Source organism: Poeciliopsis prolifica, unplaced genomic scaffold (assembly GCF_027474105.1).
Source record: "Poeciliopsis prolifica strain line A6 unplaced genomic scaffold, Auburn_PproV2 SCAFFOLD028, whole genome shotgun sequence".
Taxonomy (NCBI): Eukaryota; Metazoa; Chordata; class Actinopteri; order Cyprinodontiformes; family Poeciliidae; genus Poeciliopsis; species Poeciliopsis prolifica.
Window position 1 is genome coordinate 4,893,240 of NW_026562403.1, and position 20,229 is coordinate 4,913,468.

Here is a 20,229-nt window from a genome sequence, read left to right on the forward strand (position 1 = left end):
CAGATCTGAACCTTGGTGGTTCCCGGATTGTCTTTGAACATCTTGACCAGTTTCAGTTCGTCTGAGTGGGAAAGCTTGGGCCTTCTCCCAGACCGGGGCAAAGTGCTGACGCACCCAAATAAATCATACTTGCGTATGATCGATTGAACGGATGATTTGGGAATCTGTAGCTCTTTAGAAATGGCTCCGAGAGACTTTCCTGACTTGTGCAGATCTACAATTCTCCTCCTCACATCCTCACTGAGTTCCTTGGACTTCCCCATTGCTCTAAGGGGCTAAATCTAATGAGTGCTGTGACAAGAAAAACTTTTATGCTGACTGGGGTGCACTGTATGTTTATATAACCAACAAAACGCCTGATAACCTAATTTTGGGGGCTTCCAGGCAGCTGGCTGTGGCCCAGGGGTGCTGCCCTCAGCAGGCCTCTGAACACGTTGCAGGAGTGACTTTGCACCGGAAGAACCGGGAGCAGTCCGAGTCTGCTATTAGCGCAAATATTTGCGTCCAGTTTCAACGACGAGCCAGAGGTTTGTAGACACAGACAGCCATGATGATCAGCAGCAGCAGCAGGGCGGCGAGGACACTCCCCAACGTCACTGTGAAGCAGCAAAACACACGCACAGGTCAGCGCCTCAAAACCGCCTCAAAACACCTCAAAGGATGCATTCACCGCTGCACAGCGGATCGGAACATGGCGATGTTACAGCAAAACGCAACAAAAGAACAAAAAGCAAACAGCGGCCCGGATGGCAGAGATCCAGAGCCAGTGCTCATACTGGTTTCCAGAGAAAGCGCCGGGTCTCACCGAGGTTCTGCTTCTGCAGGACCGCATAGGGATTTTCGGTCACGCTGGAGGCGTCCTGAGCGCTGGTTATCACACTAAAACATAATATTACAGCCTGTGGGATGAGATGCAGGATCATGTTACAGGATGGAGGAGGAGAACGAGGAGGAGGAGGAGGATGGGAGGCGTTTCTTCTTCCGCTTCATCAGGGTCCTAAAGCCACTGGGTTACTGCGCTGAGCAATGGCGCCACCAAGGGGAAGCCAGAAAGAAATACCGAAAAATCAAAGCTGTTTTCTGTATCAGTCTGTTAGAAGTTAACTCCAGTTAATAAAGTCTTAATAAAGTCTACCAACAGGAGACACCAATCTGTCCAAATATGGATAAGAACCACAAAAATTGAAAAAAAGAAATGAAAAAAAAAAAAAAGAAACAATACAACATAATCAGGACGTGCCTTTGGAGGGGCGGGGATCAAAGTTAAATAGGGGCACATTGACATTAAGGTGATTGGGAGAGAAGAGGGCTTTTTCCCACTATTGCGAGGACCAATATGAAAAATACATAGAAACAATCTTTCTAAGGTCAACATCAGACCTATGTTTTTATTCACAAACAAGTGTGTGTTGAAAAAAAAATATTCTTGCCCATAATCTGAGATTTAGAGGGTGCAGATCTGGGCCTGGTGTTTCAACAACATGGATGCAGAAGCATTGAGAATCCTCAGGCATTATTAATCCAGGGGCAGCCAGACTAATTTATTCATGCAAAATTATTATATATGGCTAAATATTATTCTTGGGGGGGAAAGGGGAGGACACAATCAGGCCTCCTGACACACAAATCAAAGAAAATTGAAAAGAAAACCAGACAAACTCAAAAAGGGCAAAAGGGACATGGTCTCAAGCCCTTTTAGCTCCTCCCCCCCCCCCCTTTCCTCTGCACGTGCCTGCATAAAGATCTGCCATTGGACGAATAGATATTCCAATATCAAACCGCATAACACTTCCAACCGTCAAAAAGCGAAGAAAGAAGAAAGAGCTCACGGATTGCTGCGACAGACTTAACGTTACTCGTTGGATTATTAGAAAGCTTGATTTCGATAAAAATGAGGGAAATTCTTCATCTTCAAGCTGGTCAATGTGGCAACCAGATTGGTGCAAAAGTAAGTAAACATTCATTTTTAAAAGTGAGACCTAAATTCGTTAGGACACCAACTGAAAACTTACACTTTAGTTTGGGCGGGCTTCTGAATTAGCTTTAGCTAGTTTAGCAGACAAAAAAAGTAAAGGTAAGTGCTAGCAAAATGGCGAGCTATAGACATACAAAATGAAATAGCTTGTTATTAATCCAATTTAGATTGTTTAACATCGACTGAAAAGCTACATTTAAGTTGAGGCCAAAAATATTAACATAATCGTTAAACCATAGCCGTTGGTTTAAATGTGATTTTTCCTCTCTCTTTGATTGTAGTTCTGGGAGGTAATAAGTGATGAACATGGCATTGACCCAACCGGGGTATACCACGGAGACAGCGACCTGCAACTCGACCGAATCAACGTTTATTACAACGAGGCATCAGGTTTGTTCACGCTTCACTTCACAGTGCAGTTAGTGGAGGAAACGCTTTAGTACCGCTGCCGTTACCGTACACAGGACGGCCGTTATATCGCCCGTTTTGAGTTTTGAATGACGCACGCTAATTCAAGCTACGGGGCTCTGCTGTGGTGAAGGGGTAGAGCGCGCGACCAAATACACGGAGGCCTCAGCTCTGCCCGTCACGGGTTCGAGTCCCGCCCGACGACCACTGCAGCATGTATTCCCCCCTCTCGCTTTCCTGTCTGACTATTCTCAATTATGAGTGTTCCTGACGATTATGCTTCGAGTGATTTACATTTCACATTTTCCACAAATCATTTTTGATCCGTTCATTACAATGTTATCCAGATTTTATTTGTCAATCAGGTAATGATGTTACAGTGTTTTCATATGACTTCTTTCCTCTCCTCTCTCTGTTAGGGGGGAAATATGTCCCTCGTGCTGTGTTGGTCGACTTGGAGCCAGGCACCATGGACTCTGTGAGGTCTGGACCTTTTGGCCAAGTGTTTAGACCTGACAATTTTGTTTTTGGTACGTATATTTTTGTAAGAATTTAGTTTTGATTTGAAACATCAAACTACCATATATTGGAGTGTTAATAGTTTACTTTCTCAAATGTTTGCCCATAATAAATAAATGAAACTTGATACTTAGTATGTCAGGATTTTTATTAAAAGCTGACTTTTTATTATTATTATTAAATACTTTGATCTGTAACAGGTCAGAGTGGTGCTGGTAATAACTGGGCTAAGGGCCACTACACCGAAGGAGCTGAGCTGGTGGACTCAGTCCTGGATGTAGTGAGAAAGGAGGCAGAGGGCTGCGACTGTCTACAGGGCTTCCAGCTCACCCACTCCCTGGGAGGAGGCACTGGCTCCGGGATGGGCACGCTCCTCATCAGCAAAATCCGAGAGGAGTACCCAGACCGCATCATGAACACGTTCAGCGTGGTGCCGTCACCAAAGGTTTATGTTGTCATCTTCCTTAAATAATGGCTCAAATTGGTTCCCCCAACCCTAAAGTGATTTTATTTATGTATTTTTGCTTTACTAATCACTTTTGCAATACACCATGTTCCAAATTATTAAATCCTTCTCCCAATCTTAAACTAGGTTTCATTGTTCTTTCCGTATTTTCCTCCTGGCAGGTGTCGGACACTGTGGTGGAGCCCTACAACGCCACCCTGTCCGTCCACCAGCTGGTGGAGAACACTGACGAGACCTTCTGCATCGACAACGAGGCGCTGTACGACATCTGCTTTCGCACGTTGAAGCTCACTACGCCCACCTACGGCGATCTAAACCACCTGGTGTCGGCCACCATGAGTGGCGTCACCACCTGCCTGCGCTTCCCCGGCCAGCTGAACGCCGATCTGAGGAAGCTGGCCGTCAACATGGTGCCGTTCCCCAGACTGCATTTTTTCATGCCAGGCTTTGCCCCGCTGACGAGCCGCGGCAGCCAGCAGTACCGGTGAAGACGCTCAATCCACCCTTAGATTAGGATTATCCCCCCCACTTCCGTAGATACTTAATTCCAACTGAATGTCTCATCTTTTCCAAGGGCCCTGACTGTCCCCGAACTCACCATGCAGATGTTCGACGCCAAAAATATGATGGCGGCATGTGACCCGCGCCACGGCCGCTACCTGACAGTGGCCGCCATCTTTCGCGGCCGCATGTCCATGAAGGAGGTGGACGAGCAGATGCTGAACGTTCAGAACAAGAACAGCAGCTACTTTGTCGAGTGGATCCCCAACAATGTGAAGACAGCCGTCTGCGACATCCCGCCACGGGGCCTCAAGATGTCCGCCACCTTCATCGGAAACAGCACGGCCATCCAGGAGCTGTTCAAGCGCATCTCGGAGCAGTTCACTGCCATGTTCCGCCGCAAGGCCTTCCTTCACTGGTGAGTTAAGGTTAATAGAACGCTAGTCTGTCTGGCTAGCTAGAGAGTTTGTTTGGGGAGGTGTGAATGTGCTACCGAACTGATGTTGACCAATAAAACAAAATCTGGTCCACCAAAAAAACCTAGATCTCAATTCGGTTGAATGAACTCTGGTGCGGTTCACATTCATATGGGAATGCAAGTGTCCCAGAGACTTCTTCAAAAGCAGGAAGCTAACTTTAACGAAGGGTTTTCTGGGTAAATGCATCCAAAACAAATGCCTCATGGTCAAATACAGAGGCAAAATCCTACAACCACTAAAATCTGACCCTTGATGCAAGGAGGGAAACGGGTCATTCAACAGGTTTGGTCTGATTGACACACTGCAGTGTGAAAGTAAAGCGCACCATCTGAAAACGTAACAAATGTTGCAATTTTCATCCTCAATCTAACGGAGTTTATCAGGCTATCAGGTGTACTAAAACACAGTGGCGTTCTTGTGCAAGGCATAGATGCTAATGTCGTACACCGGTACAGGTACACCGGCGAGGGCATGGATGAGATGGAGTTCACTGAGGCGGAGAGCAACATGAATGACCTGGTGTCTGAGTACCAGCAGTACCAGGACGCCACGGCTGAGGAGGAGGGCGAGTTTGAAGAGGAGGAAGAAGACATGGCCTAAGCAGCTAATACGAAGCATTAGCATTGTTAGAGTTCAGCGTTTATTTCTTTGTTGAAACCAATGACTCTTAAGGTGTGATAAAGATCACCAGTTTAGCTTGTTCTAAATGTTTTTGATTTTTTTTTCTTTTCTTTGCAGAAAACATGTTAAGTATTGCAGTTGAATTTTTTTCTGGAACATGTGCTAACCTGTAATTCTGCCTGTAGCATTTTGAATATTTTGTACATTGAAGCTTTCATCTGTGAGCGGTTTGTTTTTATGTGGTCGCTCACTTTTTTATTGGGACTGTGATGATGAGCGGTTTTCTCAATGTTGTAACTCCTCCAGTCCTACCTCCACATTGACCGCTTGCAATACATTTCTGCAAAGCTGTTTATTTTTCTATGTAACTCTGACAAGATGGTGCAGAACCCACCTAGCGACATGGGAGAAGAAAAAACAACTATATATGATATCTGGTGGGAACAACTTCATAATAAAAAGATATGGCCAATAGTGTTTTTTAATTCCCATGTCACTGGTTGGGCTCTGTAAGTTTGTCTGTCTTTGGATTTTGTAGTTTTCAGTCTGTGATGTATTTAGGATAGTTTCAGTGATATCACTACACTAAAAAACTTGATAGTATGTTCATAGAGTTTTAAATAAAAGTTTTTACCATGATACTAATCTGTGGATTAGTGTTTTTGTTAGTTGAAGGCATATAATTAAGAACTTTAGCAATTCAGGAGGATTTTAATGTTTTGATGTTGAACATGAAGGAAATAAATCTGGATGTTACATAGGCTGTGTATAAAGGGCGATATCTGCTGGCCAAATGGCAGCATTGCATTTAATCTGAGGAAACTTTTGAGCCATGTAGAGTTAAAATCCAGCATGTGTGCAGTAACAAGATGCAAAGATCTGAAACAATAATACACAATTAAACTGATTGAATATTTTCAGATCCATCAAACATACAATAGTTGAAGTTGGTGATGATCTGCAGAACTCTGGATCCTGAGGAGGAAATAAAGTTCTGGTCCAACTTTCTGCACCAGAAGCAGAACAACAGAAAGTTCATGATTGGCATTGAAATTAAATCTAAGCCGAGCATTTAACTGAGATCTGTTGACTTATCTGTGCATAAATTAATCAAAAATAAAGGAAAACTTTTTTGTAAATTTTTTAATAAGCAATTTATGGATAAATGTATATTACTTAATGATGGGTTGAAAGACCCAGGATGTATGAATGACATTTGGAAAACAGGTTACTACTCTAGTCCATGAAAATAAACAGAAATGTCATGGCTTAGTTACTGCAGAGATAATTAAAGTCATCCACGGGCAATTTGGGGGATCCAAACAGACTGAATTCAATTTAAAACATTTTCAGAATGAGAAAAAATAAACCAGGGATGGAAGACGATGTTTATCTTTTACTGAGAGCACTTTCTTTTATTTTAATTTTGGTAGTACGTGGAATCACAAACCAAACCTCCAGGCAGTTTTATCAACAAGCTCACTAAAAAGTTTGTAGAGCACAAAAAAAAGGAAAAAAGAAAATGGAAATAAAAGAAATTGAAAGTGTTTCTAATAAGTTATTAGTACAACTCTTTTTATGTTCAAGATGATTTATACATCTACAAAATGTGACTATCTAACAAATCACTTTGCAAATGTAATTAAAATAGCTTATATTTTACATATTTTTTCATTGTTAAGCAGGTAGAAAATTCTGAAAAATATTTGAACTGTTTTCAGTAATGAGGTTATGTGTTTGTGTTGGAACAGAAAGGAAAGATATAATTGTAAGTAACTTTTCTCAATATGTCTATATATAGTTATAGCAAACAGAATATTAAATTTTATCTGATATATCAGCTCGGACTTGTTTAGCTAATGTGGAAATATGACAAGTAGAAAGTAATGAGATTACCTGTAGCATCTTTCCTGTTTCGTATTTGTGCAATGTCAAAGTGCAATGAAGAACCGGCGCGTCAGGCTCCTTGGGGTGACATATTATATCGTCTCTCTGCGTGTCTGATGGATAGGTGTGTCGACTTTTATTTTCTCACACAGAGGCCATAATTAACGTCATGAAATGTCACTCACGGTAGACAGAGCTCCTTAAATAATGCCATCGCAACAAGACAGCATGTAATTAATGCGTAAAGTTAGAGGTCTGCTCTTAAATGAACGCATGCAGACACAGACACATATTCTGCTAATAAGTATCAGTTCTGTCTTAATCAATCAAGGATGTGCATCCGATTAGGTAATGAGGTAAACAGGAGAAGGAACCAACAACAATTTGAATCTTACCTTGAAAGAAGTCAGTATCTTCATCCTGACACACAGTACCTTCAAAAAGTGATCATATCCTTTAAGCTTTTCCACATTTTGTCACATTACAACCACAAACATGAGTGTGTTTTAATAGCCTGGAACAAAGTGGTTCAGTGTTTTTTTCTTTAAAAAAACAAAAAAAAACAAAAAACAATGGGGCTTGCTGTGGTGGCGCAGCGGTTTAGCACAACCCACCTTTGGAAGCTTTAGTCCTCGTTGCGGGTTCGATTCCTGGACCCGTGACATTTGCTGCATGTCTAGCCCTCTTTCCTGTCAGTCTACTTTTAAATGAGGGCCACTAGAGCCCACAAAAAAAAAAAAAAAAAAAAAAAAATATATATATATATATATATATATATATAAATAAATAAACAGAATCGGTTCAATAAGGCATGCTTTTAGTTAACAGAGTCCTCCTGAGTTTAATTTGATCACATTAGAAATCCAGCTGTTTTGTGAAGATCACAGCAGAAAGGTCAGAGAGAGAGGTGTAGAGAATATTAGGTTGCCACTATAAGGAATTTGGGACTTTTGTGAAATTATCTTCTTGATTACATGAATGCATAAATAAACATAAAACCAAACCTTTCCACACAAATGTCAGAGAATGAAATAACACCTTTGAACATTTAGTAATCAGCAATCTCGATTGTTTACAATATGACACATTGCTTCTGACAGCTCTTGTCGTGTATTTCCTTGCTTTACATCGTGTCATATTAGCAGCAGCATTTTCGTTTACGCTGCATCAGGTTGAGAAGGCAGGACTGCATTTAACAGTGTGATTCTTTGTTCTCGACTTCAATAGGCACAAAAGGGCTTTAATCTGCTCACCGTGCTGCAGCCAGCAGCAGCTCATATGTCCTGAACTCTGTTCTTGAAGAGATAAGCCCTGAACTTCAAATGTGAACGTTTGCTTGGTGTTTATTTATCATAAACACTAAAAGCTGCCCACAGCAATACTAAAGAAGAGTTTGTACATGGTTATCCGAAATCTTAAATGAATAAAAGAAACCAGACGGACGCAGTTAGGTGTTACAATCACTTCATGCACATTTTTGCAGAAACCATGTCAGGGAGGACACAACAGTCATCACATAAGTCTCTGAATAAAGCATTTAAAATGACACTTGTGACTAAAACATGATATATGTTCTGATAAACATCTGAACAGTCTTTAGAGTAAAAACTTCTTATGGAGAGGCACAATATCGTCACCACCTTTACAATTTTTGCACACATGTTCAGGCAAAACAGTCTGGCAAGAATCAAAGGACGTTATTAAGAAAATTTTTGTTTATATATATATATATATATATATATATATATATATAAAACAAAAAAATTTTGTGTGTGTGTATATATATATATATATATATATATATATATATATATATATATATATATATATATATAATATATATATATATATATATATATATACTGAAAAATTTGATGAGAAATGAATTAGAAACATTTTCACACATGTTATCACCAGAGAGCATTCCTACTTTTAAAGTGAGACAATTGTATAATTTTATAAATATACATTTTGTGGGATTTAACAAGGAAATACACTTTTTTTTTTCAGGGTGAATTCTAATATATTATTATGCTTCAGTACCAGATCATAAAGTACAATGATGTGGTAAAAACTGTAAATTCCCTTTGGCAATTTCTAATTTGGGTGCATGACAAGGAATTACAACTTATCTGGACAATAAAAGAGTTCAGTAATACATTTCATATCTGTTACATACAGAGTGGTATATTTTTAAACATTGGATTCTAGTTTTAATCATAATGGCTTACAGCTAAAACAAATCCAAACATCTGCTTGTCATAAAATTAAAACGCCACACAAGTTTAATTACAGTATGAGTGTTAACACGGAAACATGACACACACAGCAGTGGCAAAGATGGCTAACTTGGCAAGTGTTCAGCAAACAGTACTTGACTCTTTCTACAAAGAAAAAATGCCACAAAAAAGGATTTATGAAGAAGCTGGCTGGTAGTAAAGTACTGTATAGATCAATGGAAAGTTAAGTGAAAGAAAAAACTGCAGTAGTTGCACTAAGCAGAGCTTCAAGAGCCACAGACGTATCCAGGACATAGACTCTGGAGGTCTATAGATCAGAATCATTTTCATTTGGAAATCAAACTCTCATAGTCTGAAAGAGTACGGAGGCACAGAACCTCAGTGGCTTGAAATTCAGTGGGAAGTTTCCAAAGCCAGTAAGGGTTTGAAGAAATATGTCACCTGGAGGTGTTGGTGCACTGACGCCTATAGGTAGCATGGCCATTTACCAGGACATTTTTGAGAACTTCATGCTTCAATTTGCAGATGTTAAGGCAGCCTGGGTGTCCATTCTGATCTCCTCCGTGCCTCTCTGCGTTGATGTAATAATTTTTTGCAAATAAGTATTGAGAGCATATTTAGTACAGTTTATGGGCATACTTTTTGATAAGCCAGAATTAATTAAGTAAAATACTTTTTCTGGTTCTATGTTCCATTAAAATTTCCTGAGAAAATTATTTTTGGGTTTTCATTAATTCTCAGCCATCATGCTCAAATAAAAGAGAAACAAGCACTTATCCTGCTCTCTGTGTAATAAATCTATTTATGAGCTCACTTTTTACTTTTTTTCCCTATGAAACAAGGTAACTTTTCCAAATTGTCTAATTATTCTTGATGAGATGCAAAACAGACCACAGTGTATACAACCAACTAGTATCACATGAGAAAATAGCCAAATTACAGAGCTGTGATGCAGGTCTGACTCACACAAAGTAAAAATATAGCTATTGCTATCTTAGACCCTCAAATGTAGCAGCATTCAACTTTTCTGCTGTGAAAAAGCCATCTGACGTGTTCAACAGTCATGATGACAGGTCACGTTGGGGTTCAATCACAAATTACTTGAAACTGTGGTTTAATTAAAGAGGAGTTCACAAGCACACGGACGTGTTCACGTCTTCCTATGACACGGCGGCCATGTTGAGACTGTCAGCATGGACGTCTGGGATGGTCCTCTCTGGTCTCAGACACACGGCCAGCCTCTGTGGGAAACAAGCCGATGACCAGAGGTTCAAAGATTAAACACATGAGAAACAGTTCTGTTGTTTTGGGTTTTCTTTTTAATCCACAGACCTGTTTGAGAGAACCAGGGGTCCACACCAGTTTGTAGACCATGTATATGGGGATCCACATGAAGGAGGAGAAGCCGATGACGTAGCCGATTGTGATGCTCCAGTCTGGATACTTGTAGTCGAACAGCGTGAGGGGAGGCGCTTTCAGCAGAGAGCTCACTATGATGTACTGAGAGGAGCGGAGAAAAATTACACTTCAGTGTTGGAAATTTCATGCTCAAAAGTTTTCAATTGTGCTGATAGTTTTGTTTATAATGGTTCCCCAAACTATCTGAAGGCCGGCATGCCTTTTATTTTCTGTGCAAAAAGCTAATGCTTGTTCAGATCGAATAGAAAAATCAATTTTCAAGTCCAGCATGGATTCTCAATTAAATTTAGCTGTGTTCTTGTATCCACCACATGAATATCCTTCAATCTAAACTCTTCCGGTGTGTTCGGGTCGTTGTGTTGCTGTTACAACTTTTATTCTCAGGATTGCCCTGTATTCAGTACCATTCATATTCCATGAGAACGATATGATGATAGAGGCATTTTGCTTGCAAGTTGAAAAGGTAAACATTTCTATAAAAGTTTATTTCACTTTCTCCCAGAACTGAAAGTTATATTCGTGCCTCACTTTTCAGATTTGTGTTAGTAAAACATTTTGAAAGCTGTGGATCTTTTTTCCTTCCGTTTCAACATCATCCCTCCCTTTATGCCGGTCTTGTATATAATAACCAAAGTAAATCCCACTGAGGACTGTGTTTGCAAAAGGACAAAATGTTAAAAGAGTTAAAAGGGTATCAACATTTTTGTCATTCATTGTAAATGTCATTCTTTAAAGTAAGCTAAATATGCAAAATCAGCCAAAAGAAAGACGGACGCAAACAAAAAGTAGACATATCAAGCTGAGAGTAGAAAATGAGGGCTGACTTTTGTTTCAATGTGGAAAAAGAGGAATGAGAGCTTATTTAAAAGCTGCTGGTGTTTGACAACAAGCTTTTACTCATATCTTATCTACCAGAAATAAGCCCACTTATCTCTGGATCTCCTCAATGGATGATGTTTATTTACCATTTCCTCCTTTCAAAATAAATACATCTTAATGTGTTCTCATTGTGCCGGTCCGAGGTAAATGCTATTGTTATAAAAATTTAGATTTTATCTTCTTCTCTTACCGCCAGAAATGCAGGACTTATAGCAACCCAGCACACTCTCCAGAACAATCCTGGGGCTTGGCCGAGCATCGCCTGGACATCGTTACTAAATCTTTTAATCCCTGAAACCAGAAACACACAATGTAATTCTTACAGACAGTTATCAACAAAAAAAAACACAGAATAAAAAAAGTCAAAACATCTATATTTGTACCATAGAACCAGGAAACGGCAATAGCTTCAAGGAAACCCACAGCGATGATGGAGCTTCCTACTCCAAACTCCTCCAGTAGCTTCACCACATAGGCGCCACCCTGTGTTCATGTCAAAGTTGTGAGTTATGTCAACAATTTTGTCATCCGGAAGTGACCCAAATTTTAAAACAGCAAAGAGCTGGAACTGTCATTTTGATGAGTAATGAGACGACAAAATGTGTTGAGAGGAAATCTTACATTTGTGAGAGTGCTTAGAGAACCCAGGAAACAGACGACCACCAGGCACAGGACAAAAAGCTCACGTCTGTGAGAGAAATAATCTGGGTATTCATCCAGCACGGCGGTGATGATTGCCTCTAGCCCTCCAAACTAAAACACACACAAACATTTCTATTAGAAAATTCATAAATTATAGTGACCGCCAATAAACAATCGGCTCTTGGACTTTTTATTGGGATTTTAATTGGAAGATGGCAGATGGTTTTCAAAGGGGCATACAGGTAAAAATCTGAAAAAGTTGGGCAGTAAATTGAATTCAGGCCCCATCTCTCTATTATCCATAAAATCGAGAGCCACCATTTGCATTCAGCAAAGGCCTATTTAGAAAGTAGAGTACAATTATGCTTTCTCTCAGCACTTTTGTTGCACAAATGGTCATTTGTATATTGCAACATCACAAAACTATTAAGATTTCATACCGTGCTGTCGAGTCCCAGTGTGATCATCATCACAAAAAAAATTATGGCAAAGAAAGTGGACCCCATCATGTTTCCTATTGCTTCTGGATATGTGATGAAAAGTAGACTTGGCCCTGAAATAAAAATAACAACAGGAGCAACAGGCACAAGTTAGTACATGTTGAACCAGCTGATTTGATTTTGACTTCTGCATTTTCTGACCTTTGTCTTTGGCCACGTCCTCAACCTCGACCTTCCTCATCTCAGCCATGTAGCCCAACACCGTGAAGATCACAAAGCCTGACACAAAGCTGGTCAGGCAGTTCACCAAGCTGGTCACAATGGCATCACTGTTGGAGGAAGAACGCAACTGAAGTCGTTACTGCAAGTGCTTAAAAGTTCAAACAAAACTAGAAAAAAAACCCCATCAAACTAATGTTTCAACATTATTTAAAGACATGCGCAATTGATCATTTAAATGTAAAACTAAGTAATTTGGTTTATCACATTATACTCTTGCATCCTCATGTCTGGTTGGTTAACCTGTGCAGAAACTTCAGCGTTGGCCCTGCCTTCTAACTTCATCTGGGATGCAAATAAATGAGGTGGAGTTGCGTTTAATCACAAAATAATCAAATAAATGCCAAAAATACTACATGGTAAATGATACTAACATACCTATTATTGTAAGGTTTTTTTTTTATTCTGTATACCCAAAAATTTAAATGTTAAAAATTAAATTTTTATTGAATTGTGGCACTTTTAGAGCTCGACACTAAAAGCAAAAATCCTGCATATCTGTCCTGTCAAAAAAAAAAGAAGCAAAGCTAAAGGTCTGTTTGTTATTATTGTGGAAACAGACCTAAATCAATTATAATGCAAATGATTACCTCTCTGAGAAGAGATGGATTAGACTTTTAAATTAATATCTTCCAGAGGATGTTGCCCTCCGCTGCAGCATCTGGTTTAATTCATGGTAGTTATATTTCTTTACTTATATTTCATCTGCGCAGCACGCACACACACACACACACACACACACACACACACACACACACACACACACACACACACACACACACACACACACACACACACACTTGGATTTCATAGGGTCATATGTTAAATTTCATGCACAGTTACTCTGTGTGGTTGACCTTTAAGTGTTTCAGATAGATCGCAGCTGATGCATGATGTGCATCGGTTCTAACTTTGTACAAAGACTACCTACACAGACTTGTGTCACTCATGATCATTGGATTTTGAAGAAGCGTACCGATAGCAGTTATTTGTAAAAGGGTTGTAGCTGGAAAGAGCCAGAAGAACGCCGAACCCGGGACCCAGAGAGAAGAAGATCTGAGCAGCTGCATCCACCCACACCTGGAAAACAGACGCAGACACTTTTCAGCCCTTCCTCGAGTCTGCAGTCTGGGATGCTGCAGGTTTTCATATGTTAAACAAAGTCGTTCATTTCTTCCTGGTCTTTTAGTGACTTGATGTCGTTAAAGTTCCTATTTCTTTATATTGTGGTCTTGGTCACTCAACGTAATTCTATCAAACTGAAAGATGTGCCTGTCAGAGGAAGGTCGAGCTGCAGCACAGCTGCATGCAGGGAGATCAGGAGATCAGAAGAGCATTCGGCGGTAAAAAGGGGAGAACAGCATCGGATATCCATGAGCGAGGGAGAAAAGGGGGAGCCTTTGTTAATGGGTAGAAAATCTGAAGTAATTATGCATCTTATTATTCTGCTCCATGGTTTATTTATGCATCTCATTTCATCTCATCCATATTCGCTTCCAAACAAAGCGATCGCACAGGTTTGGTGAAACACAGCAGCGAGCCAGATGAAGAAGAGGATTTTTTTTATATATAGATGTAGGATATCAAGGGGCTGGTATCTATCCAGGTGCCAGTTTCAACAAATATGTTTGATAACCTATTTGTTGGTTATCAAACGACAAATAGGTTGTTTGATAACCAACTTATTTGTTGATTATCAACAAATAGGTTGATAACCAACCTATTTGGTTATCAACCAACTTAAAGCTGTTTGTTTTGTAAATTTACATTACTTTGAAAAACACATAGAATGGTTTAGGTTAGTAAATGTTCAGTTTTTCTGCAAGTTCTGTTGCTCACTGGTTGAGTGCATGCCAAGGTTTTATACAAATCAAGTTGTAAATAAGAAATTATTCTTTGTCTGCTCGATTAAATAAAGCTTATATAATAACTAACATATAACACTTTTCTCTTTTATTATATATGAATACTGCCCCCAAAATGGAGTTTTAAAAATAATCAAGAATAAATTGACAGATCATCTCATATGTCTATTTTTAGATTTTAAGTCTACATATTGAATAAATTAGCATAGGAGGAAAAACTATGTATATTTTACAATATAGAGCTGATGATATGGGTGAACAATAATTCTAACATGTGAGAAATCTGGGTTAAACTGGGCGTTTAGCTTTGGGTAACGTACACTGGTCTCCAGCAGCTTGTCCCACTGTGGTTTCAAATAAAACACCACTCCTCTCCAGGCTCCTGGAAGAGTTGCACCTCGAATCAGCAGGATAAAAAGCACAATGTAAGGCAGGGTGGCGGTGACCCACACAACCTGATGGTGAGCAGAGAAAATAGCAGACAGTGAGAAACAAAGACATGTGATAAAGGAAAGTTTTTATTTTGACAAATCAAAAAGTGAAACTCGGACAGTATTAGGGTTTGCAGAAACAAGAGAAAAAGGATGTATTCTAGAGAATCTGCACTCAAAACGTGATGATTTGCAGGATCAGTGCAGCATGGCTGCAAGCTGTCGACCTCAGTGGGGTTTCATATCAGTTAAATCAAGCGCAGAAACACAGAGGTCACTGATGCAGGTTTTGATACTTTTGGCAGTGTGGGCAATGCCGATTCCAGTTGCACATTTTTTGTTTATCAGTCTCCTTAAAGGTTGTCTGGAGAAGGAAACATGAACTGTGAGCTTCTTAAAACAGAGTGGATCAACACCAGAAGATGACATGGTACCCCACACCATCACTACACCTCCATCAGACTCCTGGATCTTAATCTCTTAACAAAATGAAAAGTTTTCTTTTCAGTTGAAGACCTCTTTCAGCTAACTGGGACTTTGGGCCACTCCTTGTTCTAATTAGCCAAAGACATTTCTGACACTGTTTCTGCTTGTAGTTGATGTCCTAGATTTGTCTGTCAGGTGAAGCCTGAAGTTCAAGCTTCACTTTGGAAACCACTCTAAAATTTTAGGAGTGTTTTGCTTCACAATCTTCTCACAGCAGAGGTTATCCCAGCTGCAAATGCACATTTTCTTCTGCCGTTTCTTTTTTCCTTCCACAAAACTTTCCATTTATATGCTTGAATACTGACAAATTCTTTATAGCCACAAAAAAGGCCTCATCATCAAAATGAACAGAAATAAATATGCTGCAATATGTAAGATGGTATTACTAAAGTATATTAATTAATTCCTACCTTCCCTGAGGTTCGCACCCCCTTCCAGAGGCTGAAGTAAACTATAGTGAAGATAAGAAAGAGGCAGAGCATCAGCTGCCAGCGAACGCCCCCGACATCGCTCAGTCCTGACGACTTGTGGATTTCAAGAACGTTCCTCCTGTTGAGAGAAAATCCGTGTCTCGTCAGGCTGTCAGCAAACAGACAAGAAGGGCTTGTGGATAAAAATAACCATCTGGCAACACTTGTGAGAACTGTTACAGTAACAGCTATTTATACTCGCATATGTGGTTTCTGTTACTCACACTTACATGCACTTACGTGTAAAATTCCTCTGCCGGAGACCTGGAGGAATTTGTCCAAGTCACATTATCCACTCCAAAGTAATTGGTGCAGTCGGGGGTGTTCCAGACGTTATCACAGTTTGTCCAGGGGAGGATGCTGGAGAAGGAGGAGTAGAAGTAGAACAGGGCCCAGGCGATGATGGTGTTGTAGTAGAAGGACACGTACAGAGCAATGACACAGATGGCATATCCTATTCCTGAAAGACCAAGTCACACATCACGCAGTGTTCCCACGTTCAGCTTTGCTTCGTAAATAAAATGCTCCGATTGATTATGGGGAAGGTTCAATCAAAAGGACTTATTTTTGAATCTCATCCGAATACCTGTGTCAAATCAGCTCATTGCTCGGCCTTACCTTTGAAAATGGGACAGATGTGTTTCCATATGGATATGGCTCCAGTTCGGTGGAACTGCCCGAGAGCCAGCTCCATGTAGAACAGCGGCACGCCACCAAAGATCGCCATCAAAATGTAGGGGATGAGGAAAGCACCTGAACACATGCATAACAGAGGACGCTTTAATGCCTCAGCTGTTCGCCTGAAAACAACAAGCACATTTTAACGCAAAGAAACGACGTCAAAATTCATCAAAAACTGATACAACCACAGAAAGAAATGAAGAAAGAAAAAGAAACAGAGAGAAAGAAAGACAACATTGAAAGAGAGAAATATCACATCACTAATTACCTTGATTGAAATTAATTGTTGATGCGTACAATTAAAATAAATAAATATAGTTTTACTATTTATAATTTGGTTGCCTAAAATGGTATCTCTAAATTGACCCTTGTATACAAAATGAATAAGTGTATTAAGCTTCTTTTTTGTGTGTGTAATTTTTATATATATTTCAACAGAGGAGCCAGTAACACAGACAGATTAAAAAATAAATTATAATGTGGGTTTTGTTGTTGTTGTTGTTTTGTTTAAATGCCTTTAATTTTTATTATTTTTCCATTTCAGACACGCCTGCTTTGGCACCATGGACAGTTCCTGCTATTAGTTTTTGTCTGAGTAGTTTTACATTATTTAATCTATTAGTCAATTTATTTCTCCATTATTATTATTGTTATTATTATTATTAAATGTTAAATAACTGACTTTTTTTTTTTTTTTTTTTTTTTACCTGGGAGGTAAATTACATCTTTAAACACTTACCGCCACCGTTTTGATAGCAGATGTAAGGAAATCTCCAAACGTTGCCCAAATCCACCGCGAATCCGATGACGGACAGGAGAAAGTCCATCTTCTTGCTCCATTTGTCCCTGGAGTCCGTCTGGGAGGGAGCCGGCGCGGCCGCGGCGTTGCTGGCGCCGTAGCCGGAGTTCGGAGAGCCGTGCTGGGGCAGAGTGCCGGCCATGACCGCAGAGTCCTGTTCGGGGCAGCGGACTGTGAAAAGTTGGAGAGAGGAGCCGCTCCAGAGGACGGGAGGGGAGGACGCCGCTCCTCGACCGGGTCACAAGGGCGGAGTGGGAGGAGTTGATGAAGGAGACGTGGAGGAACCTGTTGGTGGGAAGCATGAAGTGGACCAGTTCTCTACCTTGGAGTGGTTGTTGTTGTCAATGTTTCAGTTGCTTTTCGTATCTACAGTATCCTTCAAAAGTGAAGGGGAAATTATTCGTGGTTTTTTGAAATTTTATTTAAAAGTTTTATTCAAATAAAAACATTGAAAGTCTGCTTTGGATTTAGTCTTCCTTGTTCAGCTCATCCTTGAGATGAGTCGTTTCCATTTCCCCCCTCTTTGTAAAGTAGCTCAAAGTCAGAAACAAAAAACTGGTTGGAGAACATCTGCAAAAATCTTTTTTGAAATAAAATAATAGTTTTATTTGATTTAAACCCATTCATTTTATGTCTGGTTGAATTGTTGGTTAAAGGTGAACCTGTAGTTTCTCGAGATTAATCCAGGACAATCCTGGGTTTCTTTCAGGATTGTCCTGGATTAATATAAATAATATAATAATATAAATAATTATATTTATAAATAATTATATTTATATATATATTTATATATATATATTTAACAAAGAAATGCATATTTCTTGACTTTTTGACTTAACTTTAAGCTACTTTTCAACAAAGCAAAAAGTCAAACTGACCAACAAATTTGAAAAAGATAGAAAGCAAAGCAAATGTGATATGTTAATTTTTTAGGAAAACAAGTCCAGTGAAAAATGATGATGAACTAACTGATCATTTCTCTTTAAACTATCTCACCAACCTGATGTTTATGTGCTTTGGTGAAAACGCCACATTCAAATCCCAGCAGTTCAGCTGCGCTCAGCTGGAAATGGAAATAAAACAACTCTTTCAAATCCAAACCTTTTCAGCTGTGAGTTGACCGAAAGACTACTAACTGGACACTGTGGGAGCAGCAATCTTGTGTGAGCAGGAAGCAACAGAGAAAATGGATTTGACCCAGTATGAGATCGGAGCAGAAGCATCCAGCTTCATTGGCAAATTGTCACTTAAAGGCCAAGTGGTGGCCAAACTGTCTGGACTGGTGTCACATGACTGAGGCTGTCTGCCACCTGAGACAGGAAATGATGAAATGATGGTTTGCTCTTAAGGAATTTTAATACAAAGACACTAAAAGTGTCTGGCTGTGTGGGATAGGTAAACAAACAACTGAGAAAACAAAAACAGCCAAAATGTGAGGGTCCCTGAGGGCCAACAGCATCAAAACATTTTAGCTCTAAAGCTTGTATCACTGGCCTTCTGAAGCACACCGTCTAGTCAGTGTGTGTTGGCAAACACGGCCAGGAGAACATCAGATTGACAGCAGCTTGTATCACACGCCCTGCTGCCTGTTGGAGCCTGTCGACTCTAATCACACACGCACAGGTGGACGTTGGCCCTGCCCACCGCATTGCTCATCGACAGGCTGGATGCAGCGCTGTTGAACTTCTATAAGTGTGGTGAGGTAATCTGAAATACATCCAAAATGTTACGTTCATGTAACAATATAGTTTTCCTCTCTTCTGTTTACTGGAATTTAGACTTTCCTCTGTTTACACAAGTTTTATTTCTGTCACTTCTAATTCCATTGCAGAAATTTATTTCAGATCTTTTCTTCATTACAGATTTCTGAGTGCATCAACATGTTTCAACCGCGCAGCTTCTTACTGCTCTTATGGAACCTCTCCAACAGAATATGCAAAACGTGTCAAATTCAGTTAAAAATGCACCTCATAAGTGCCTTAGTGTCAGAAAATGGAGGCTGAACAGACAGGAGAGAAAAGGGTTTGGAAGTGAATGCTCCAGGAGGCGTAAACACTGCAAGTCAATGACTGCAGAGAAATCTGCTAAGTTTTCTTTGGTAGAAAATTCTTTTTCACCAATTTGCAGACCTACTGCAGACTAAAGAAGACATGCATAAAAGAAACAGAAACACCGATCTGAGAGCACCTTCTACGTTAAAGTAGCTCCTGTAGTGGCTTCATCTAGGAGAAAAACACTGCTAAACAGATCTGCTTTAAGCCAGTTTTAAAGACTGAAGAATGGAAGCGAGCACACAAAGATAGTTGCAGTAAGAGCTCAGCCAATGTATGACAGAGAGAGAGGGTTAAACTTTGAAAGACAAAGTGTTTCATCCACAGAAGAAAAATATTACGAGATGAAGCTTCTGTAAAGCGTCAAAACCTGTGAGAGAAGATCAAATAGAAAGTTGAAATCACAGCAGATAATGCAAAATTTAAAGGAGGAGAATGAAGTAGAGTAATCAGAGACATTTTGAAATCACTGTGGAATTATATGTAGACAAAGGAGGATGTTTAATTAAAATATGAAGAAAAAAAATTACTTATAATATAATAACAAAATTATGTATCTTTTTGGCTGAAATTTGATTAAGTTTAAATTAGCTTCTTACTAAAAAAACAAACAAACAAACAAATGTGTTTATTTAACAAGAAAAAATATCAAAATCCTCCAAAAATCAATGTTAAATCCAAATTTATAAAC

At 39.6% G+C, this 20,229-nt stretch overlaps 3 protein-coding genes across 3 annotated transcripts in view; 2 read left to right on the plus strand and 1 right to left on the minus strand.

Moving 5' to 3' along the window:
• Positions 1 to 1,769: 1,769 nt before the first annotated feature.
• Positions 1,770 to 5,614, plus strand: LOC129372058 (tubulin beta-4B chain-like). The gene is made up of 7 exons (XM_055049052.1): positions 1,770 to 1,948; positions 2,257 to 2,365; positions 2,803 to 2,913; positions 3,103 to 3,347; positions 3,530 to 3,852; positions 3,943 to 4,287; positions 4,804 to 5,614. Exons 1-7 carry the CDS (start codon positions 1,892 to 1,894, stop codon positions 4,946 to 4,948), a joined length of 1,335 nt encoding a protein of 444 aa, XP_054905027.1. The 5' UTR covers positions 1,770 to 1,891; the 3' UTR covers positions 4,949 to 5,614.
• A 3,139-nt stretch (positions 5,615 to 8,753) lies between these two features.
• slc6a4b (solute carrier family 6 member 4b) lies at positions 8,754 to 17,638 on the minus strand. The gene is made up of 13 exons (XM_055049037.1): positions 17,428 to 17,638; positions 16,626 to 16,760; positions 16,248 to 16,467; positions 15,948 to 16,086; positions 14,941 to 15,075; positions 13,732 to 13,835; positions 12,678 to 12,805; positions 12,477 to 12,589; positions 12,016 to 12,147; positions 11,778 to 11,877; positions 11,585 to 11,685; positions 10,429 to 10,596; positions 8,754 to 10,337 (listed from the first exon to the last, which is right to left on the minus strand). The coding sequence occupies exons 1-13, from the start codon at positions 17,627 to 17,629 to the stop codon at positions 10,257 to 10,259; spliced, it is 1,758 nt and encodes a 585-aa protein (XP_054905012.1). The 5' UTR covers positions 17,630 to 17,638; the 3' UTR covers positions 8,754 to 10,256.
• sgsm1a (small G protein signaling modulator 1a) overlaps positions 17,628 to 20,229 on the plus strand; it is a 33,342-nt gene continuing 30,740 nt past the window's right edge. The window contains exon 1 of the mRNA XM_055048740.1: positions 17,628 to 17,774. Coding sequence (XP_054904715.1) covers positions 17,628 to 17,774 — 147 coding nt within the window. The remainder of the gene's footprint in view (positions 17,775 to 20,229) is intronic.

Coding starts and splice junctions, on each gene's coding strand:
- slc6a4b (XM_055049037.1), bottom strand. CDS start 17,629: ATGGCCGGCACTCTGCCCCAGCACGGCTCTCCGAACTCCGGCTACGGC. Junction 16,761..17,427: donor CTGCTATCAAAACGGTGGCG/GTAAGTGTTTAA, acceptor GCATGTGTTCAG/GTGCTTTCCTCATCCCCTAC. Junction 16,468..16,625: donor CATCTGTCCCATTTTCAAAG/GTAAGGCCGAGC, acceptor TTGGTCTTTCAG/GAATAGGATATGCCATCTGT.
- LOC129372058 (XM_055049052.1), top strand. CDS start 1,892: ATGAGGGAAATTCTTCATCTTCAAGCTGGTCAATGTGGCAACCAGATT. Junction 2,366..2,802: donor TTATTACAACGAGGCATCAG/GTTTGTTCACGC, acceptor TCTCTCTGTTAG/GGGGGAAATATGTCCCTCGT. Junction 3,853..3,942: donor CGCGGCAGCCAGCAGTACCG/GTGAAGACGCTC, acceptor ATCTTTTCCAAG/GGCCCTGACTGTCCCCGAAC.